Below are 6,938 nucleotides of genomic sequence, written 5' to 3'. Positions count from 1 at the left end.
AAGAGTGCAGGAGGCAGTCTGGAGAAGGGCTGCACAGAGCTGCAGAGACTAACCTTGGGCCTGCATGCAAAGAAGGGGACAGACCTGAGGTTTGGTTCAGAAAAGAACTGTCCATTTTATCTGACCACCTGACATAGGGAGACCATTGGACAAATATTTCCTCTTCTAGCACCTTCCTTGGGGGCTCACTTGCCCAATTCACTCTGTCATTCGGGGTTCAGGTTACATCTTAGGAGGCTTCTACAAAAAAAGAGGGGGGGTAGAGAGAGAGAGAGAGAGAGAGAGAGAGAGAGAGAGAGAACTTGAGGCCTGGAAGATGGGAGGGGCTCCCTGTCTGTGTGTTGGTGATGAGCTGACCCTCCAAGATGTCATAGCCACCCAATACCCTATCATGGGACCACCACCAGAGACACCGGATAGCCTTGCCTACCTTTTCAGTTTCCAAGCTTGGCTACGCAGCAGGTGTGCCATGGCGTATTCCCTATTTCCACAAACTAGTTATACCCACCAGACCCCATTTCAACCTGTTCGTGCCTACCTTCCTGCACAGGGCCTGGTAAATCCTGCGGTAGCACCCCCTCTTTCAGGTTTTCCCTCTTTCTGGTCAATCGGAGGCAACAGGTTTGCCAGACTCTGATGATTCTCTGGATGCCGCGGAAAATGACTAGGCTGTTAAGTTTTTTTGTTTTGTTTTGTTTTTTGTTTTATGTGGTATGGGATGCAGTACTGTGGCCCTCCGCGGAGGCCTAAAATGGAGGGACCCAGGCAGTTCCGTCTGCACCCCCCCCCGCGGTCTCTAGGCACTGAGCGGCCCCACGGTCCTTCATGCGTGGCGCGGGGGTGGCGTCGGTGGCGCTCTCCACCAGTGGCCGCCGTTGTGGCTGGCGATGGCTCACTCGATCCGCACCTGCAGGCGGACGTTGAGCATCTCCGAGGCCACCATATAAAAGTAGGGGAAGTTTACACACAGCCGCCAGGCCAGGTCGAAAAAGGTGAGCAGCGTGCGCGTGAGCCCCTTGGAGAAAGCGCTGTAGGGGCCGCGCATCGCCGCCCAACGCGACAATTGCATTGCCAGGCCAAATAGGGCCGCAGCCGCAGCTGCAGCTGACAGGGCTGCAGTCACCGCCATCGGCCTGGCTCACTCTCTCACCTGCCACAAAGCCAGCCCAGGGCGTCACCTGGAACCATCCCACGCTGTAGGCAGCTGTGCCCTCGGGCTCCCGGGTCCCTGCAGCACCCAGTGCTCCACCTACCACCCTGCAGCCTCAGTTGCTTCTGGCCTTCCCGCCAGACCGGCCGCTTCTAGGCTCCGCCCCCTCGCCGCAGGCTCTGGGATGATTGAGATGGAGACCCTGCAGCAGGCTCACAAACTAGCCTCAGAGGTGGGTTAAATGCCTAGCCCCCCTGCACTCTGAGACCAAGGCCTGGACAAGCTGGTTTAGGGACCCCGCCTCTCGTTCCTAATGGCAAGGTCTCTGTTGAGCCCAGGCCCCCTCACTAGACCACTGTGATCCAGCCCCACAAAGTATGAGTTCATCTTCACCTCCTTCCTGGTTGCTCAGTGCTTATTCCTGAGGACCAAGTGAATTAGAAAGTGCTAGTGCCAGAGTTGGCTCCTCTGAATCCCCTAGGATAATGGAAGTGTAGTAGGTTTCAACCACTTTGCTAATGTTGTACAGAAACCATATCCAGAAGCCCCTGCCTATGCACACCTTCATCCTTCTTCCCCAGTTTCCTCAGGATTATGTGGCCAACCAAAACCACGCACCTTTCTTGAATTCAAATAGAACTGTAACTGTACCATGGAGTGCTACGAAAACTATATTCAAGTATTATTTTCTATTATATTTACTGGTGCTGTGTATTTCTGTTTGCAAATTCCAACATAGCCCGTGGATTTCTAAGAATGCCCCCTTTAAACTGTTTATCCTGGTAACTAAGCAACTTTGTCTTGAATTTACATTTGCTCCTTGTTTATGACCCCTGACACAGTAGTGTGCTTAAATGCCCTTATTTTTTTCACCTGGCTTTATGATATGTAAACTAAACTAAACCAAGCTAGACCAAATACAATGAAAGCCCTACCTATTTAATGAAGCAAGAAATCCTCAGGCTTCTGTATGATTATACATTTAAAAGCAGTCACCTTATTGCCTTTTAAGATTTTACAAGGAAGTTATACCTGAGTATTCCTCTCAAAATGCCTGTTCACCATCACGCCCTTTCCTGAACAACTGCTTGCGGGGACCAGAACATTCACATATATTTGGATCATTGTCCTTTTTTCTTGGTCGAGATTTTTGTTGTTGTTGTTTTGCTTTTTAAGGGAAACCTGAAACATTAAAGAGATAGTACAGCAGGACAGATCCACCATCCACGCTCCTGTCTGTTCCAAAACACATCATGACTACAGTCTTTGAGAATTAAGGGTAAATATGGACAGTCATGGGAAAAAAAGATTAGAATTTGTGAAAAACGGATCTGCCCTTAAAATGTCAAAATAATAATGTCCTTCTTTGAAGAAAATATTAAAGTGAGTAAAAAATAAGGATGAGTATAATGGACTTTCTTCTGGGTTTTTAAAAGTTTATTTATTTTATGTATGTGCATAGGTGCACACCTGTGAGTTTATCATGCATCAGGCATGTGCCTAGTGCCAATGAGGCATGCTGATGGAGGCCAGAGGATGTGAATGAACTGATGTGGGTTCTTGGAATCAAACCTGGGTCCTTATGAAGATCAGTAAGCATTCTTAACTGCTGAACTTTTTCTCCAGCCCCCTTAATGTGTTTTCAAAATTAAATTTGAGAGTGAAAAACCTCAAAAAGTAAATGCCAGCTAATGTAATGCTCTCCTTCTGCAGCTAAAATACTTAGAAATGTATTTTTAAAAAGAGGTTAAACAGACCTAAAAAGAGTGATACTTCTAGATTGCTGGGAATGATTTAAAATGCCAATGTTAGCAGAGTGCGAGAAGTTAATATGTAGATTGTAATACCTGTAGTGGACACTGAAATTGACTATATTAAATGCATTATACAGCAGTACAGATAAATAACAATGAAAATTTAGAAGTATTCATGTAATCCACAGTAGGGGAAGAAAATAGGAAAAGGAGAAAGAAACAGAATTAAGAGACAAAGATACATTAATATGTCTTAGTTAAATCCTATCAATACTCATTTAAATTTTGTTTTTGAGACAGGGTCTCACTGTGCAGTCCTGGCTGACCTGCAATTATCTATGAGAACCAGGCTGCTCTCAAACGAGGAAAAATGCCCCTGTCTCCTGAGTGCTAGGATAAAAGGTGTACCCCCACCGTGCTCTAAACAGATCAATTAGAAGACCGAGATTATCAGAGTAGATTAAAAACTCATTTCAAAATGTTTTAAGTAACTTGAAATATTTACTTAACACAGCATAGTTAACAATTAGCCAAGAAATTGAAAAAATATGAAGTATTCAACAATTCATGAAGGGATAAACAGTTTGTGGTCCCCATATACCATAAAATATTCAGTTATTAAAAAAACAAACACGAGTATAGCAGGTGGTCATTAAATAAGGACAAGTACAATAAAATTTCAGTAAACAAATCTTTAGAAAATCCACCCCAACTAGAATAAAACATCAAATATTTTTCAAAAATGTTATGCTTCAAAGAAAACAGACAAGCTTTGCAGTCACATTGTGTCCCATGAATTTTTAACCCCACTAGCCCAATGCTTCACTGCCCTATTCTGCCCAACAATTTAGGAGTGGTTGTTTAGTAAAATTCAGTTTGCCCTAAGGCTGGAGCTTCAAGGGAAAGCAAAGCAAACACCTGCAGAGCTTACAGGCAGAAAACACACGTGCTTCAGTGAGATTAAATTTGTGGTAGAAAGGGACTTGTCGCTAAATAAAAAAAAAGTATTTTACTTCTCAAGGGTATAATGAAAGGAACAGTAATGAAAGCCAGTGATAACTCTAAAAGAGATTTGTTTATGATGGACCTTATAGTCTGTCTTCCAAGATTCAACCAAATCAAATAAATCAAGCCTAGTAACATTAAAAGCAATAGCCTCAACCAATGTATGATTCAATTCCCTTATAGTTCATATTCTATTTTCTCTTTCTCAGACCTTACAAACACTGATTTGTATTTCAATAGGATTTATTTATTATAGAACTTTCTTTATACACTAAAAATTAAATCATAAGGGAACATGTGATTAATACACTGCTCCATTTTTAAAAATCATTATACATCCAAGCATGCCGGAAAATACTTTTAACCTCAGTATTCAGGAAGCGGAGGCAGACAGAACTTGGTGAATTCCAGGCCAAGAGGGTGGTCTATACAGACTGTCTTAAAAAATAAAAATAAAAAATAGTTTTTAGATGGTTTTGACTGCTGTGGCCCATCATCACTGCTTTCTATCTGTACAATAACTGCTCTTCCCTTAATTTGCAATTTTAAGAGAGCAGTTATGAATGGAAAACTGTATATTATGTCCTGTTGTTACACATTTTTTCTTATCATGGAGAAGTGGTTAATGATAAAGAACTGCTCTCTTTTCCCTTCATTTCCTTTCTCAGTAAGAGGGTGTCCGTTTGTTGCCCAAATGCCAAATTTGTATTTTTGATACCCTTACTGCCAAACCTAATGACCTGAGTTCAATCCCAAGGACCCTCATGGTGGGAGAAAATCAGCTTCTGCAGGTTAGGTCATCCTCTGACCTCCACAGGCACGCAGTGTGCACACACATATGTGCATGCAGATGCACTAAATAAATGGATAAATAAAGTTTAAAAGAATGAAGAAATATCAGATTGAGAGCTCATGATACCTTGCTTACATTTATCTCCTTGGTGTTAAAAAAACGAACCCTGGCAGAACCCCTACAAAACTCCCTATGAAATTGTCTGTGATGTGAGCAGCTACGGCGCCTGTTAGGCCACTCGTCAAAGTGCCCCCCAAAACCCACAGGACAGGACTTCTGGCAGCAATTGTAAGCATGAGCACCAAGCACTCAGGGGTAACATGATTTTTTTAAATTACTATTTATTCATGTATGTGTGTGTGTGCGTGAGCGCAAGGATATATATATATATATATATATATATATATATATATATACACACATATATGTATGTATGTATAGTAGTGAAATCATCAGAGCATGCGATCACCCTACATTTAGCTTTCTGAGAAACAGTCCAAGGGGAAGGAGAGTTGCTTTAGCTGCTGTGCCATTTAAACAAGCTCAGTCACAATACGTGAGCACTGTAACTGCTTTACAACCTGCCAGCACTTGCTATTGCTCACCTTTTGAAAAATCATAAACACTAATGTAGATATGATACAGCCATCAGTGTAGTTAAGTTTTTTGTTTGTTTGGGGTTTTTTGTTTTGGTGCTTTGTTTTGTTTTCGTTTGGGGGTTTCTGTTTTTTGAAACAAGGTTTCTCTGTGTAACAGCCCTTAGTGTCCTGGAACTCACTCTGTAGACCAGGCTGGCCTCAAACTCACAGAGATCCTCCTGCCTCTACCTCTTGAGTGCTGGGATTAAAAGTGTGCACCACCACCACCTGGAGCTTTATTAATTTTTATGGCTGACTATGTTAGACACACATGGCATATATGGAATGAAAAAAAATATATATTTATATACAGAAAACTCAGGCCACATAGTGGTGATGCAGCTCTTGAATTCAAGCAGTAGGGAGACAGAGACAGGTGGATCTCTGCGTTCATGGCCAGCCTGGTCTACAGCGTTCCGGGACAGCCAGGGCTCCACAGAAAATCCTTTCTCAAAAACAAACAAACAAACAAAAATACAAAAGAAGGAAAAGAAGAAAACCCGGCAATACACATTTAACTCAGTTTAGTGGCAAGTTCCTTAGCCACAGATGTGGGACCCAGAAAGGCAGAGCTCACTGTGTCACTTACTGTAAATGGTCCTCAGAACCTCCACCAGCTTAACCTCTCAAGTCAATTTGTGTTAAAGGCAGTGGTGGTACATGTCTTCCTGTTCCTGTGGACCAGCTGCCCCCACCTGGCCTTCCTCTTGAGGATGCAATAGGGGACCCCCATCTTGTGACATCAGGAAGGCAGGAAGAGCACCAGCTCTCTAGTGGTTCTGTGTAATCTAACCTGGAGTTGTAGGTGAGCGTGAGCAGAAGGGTAACTGTTAGATAGTCTGGTTAATTCCAATAGGCAATTTTTGGACACTTATAAAGAGAACCCTAACCCCATAAAGGCTCCCTCTATCAAGATATCTCTTTCTTTCTTCTCCTTCTCTGTCCCTCCCCCAACTCAACCATCCAGTTCCCTCATGCTCTCCTCCCTTGCCCTTCCCTCTCTCCCCAAGCTCCCAATTTACTCAGGAGATCTTATCTATTTCCCCTTCCCAGGTGCATCTGTGCATCTTTCTCTTAGGGTCTTCTTTGTTACCTAGTTTCTCAGGGGTTGTGGAATGTAGCCTGGTTATCCTTTTCCTCATTCCAGAGATTTTTTTTTAGTTCCATCCATATTATGGGGTTAGGGAGAAACCTGGTGCTAGGGAAATTCCCAGGAATACACAAGGATGATTCCAGCTGAGACTCCCAGCAATAGTGGAGAGGGTGCCTGAACTGTCTTTTCCCTGTAATCAGATTGATGACTCCCTTATCATCCTAGAACCTTCATCCAGCAACTGATGGAAGCAGATGCAGAGATCCACAGCTAAGCACTGAGTCCAGCTCTTGGAGCTGAATGGAAGAGAGGGAGGAGAGATTATATGAGCAAAGGGCTCAAGATCATGATGGGGAAATCCACAGAGACAGCTGACCTGAGCTCATTGCCTCTGAATTGACAGTTGGGGAACCCTAACAGCATGGGACTGAACTGGGCCCTCTGAATGTCAATGACAGTCCTGTGGCTTGGGTGGTCTCTGGGGCCACTAACAGTGGGAACAAAA

The 6,938-nt window shown here is 43.4% G+C and overlaps 1 protein-coding gene across 1 annotated transcript; it reads right to left on the bottom strand.

Moving 5' to 3' along the window:
• Positions 1 to 858: 858 nt before the first annotated feature.
• On the bottom strand, positions 859 to 1,129 carry LOC121437428 (small integral membrane protein 10-like protein 2A). Its single transcript, XM_041637321.1, has one exon. The coding sequence runs from the start codon at positions 1,127 to 1,129 to the stop codon at positions 893 to 895; it is 237 nt and encodes a 78-aa protein (XP_041493255.1). The 3' UTR covers positions 859 to 892.
• Positions 1,130 to 6,938: the final 5,809 nt, after the last annotated feature.

The sequence above is a fragment of the Microtus oregoni genome, unplaced genomic scaffold (assembly GCF_018167655.1).
Source record: "Microtus oregoni isolate MIOR12 unplaced genomic scaffold, Mior012 000052F_ref0000163, whole genome shotgun sequence".
Lineage (NCBI taxonomy): Eukaryota > Metazoa > Chordata > Mammalia > Rodentia > Cricetidae > Microtus > Microtus oregoni.
The sequence above is the reverse complement of the archived record's forward strand: the minus strand, read 5'-3'. Positions and strand labels throughout refer to the sequence as shown.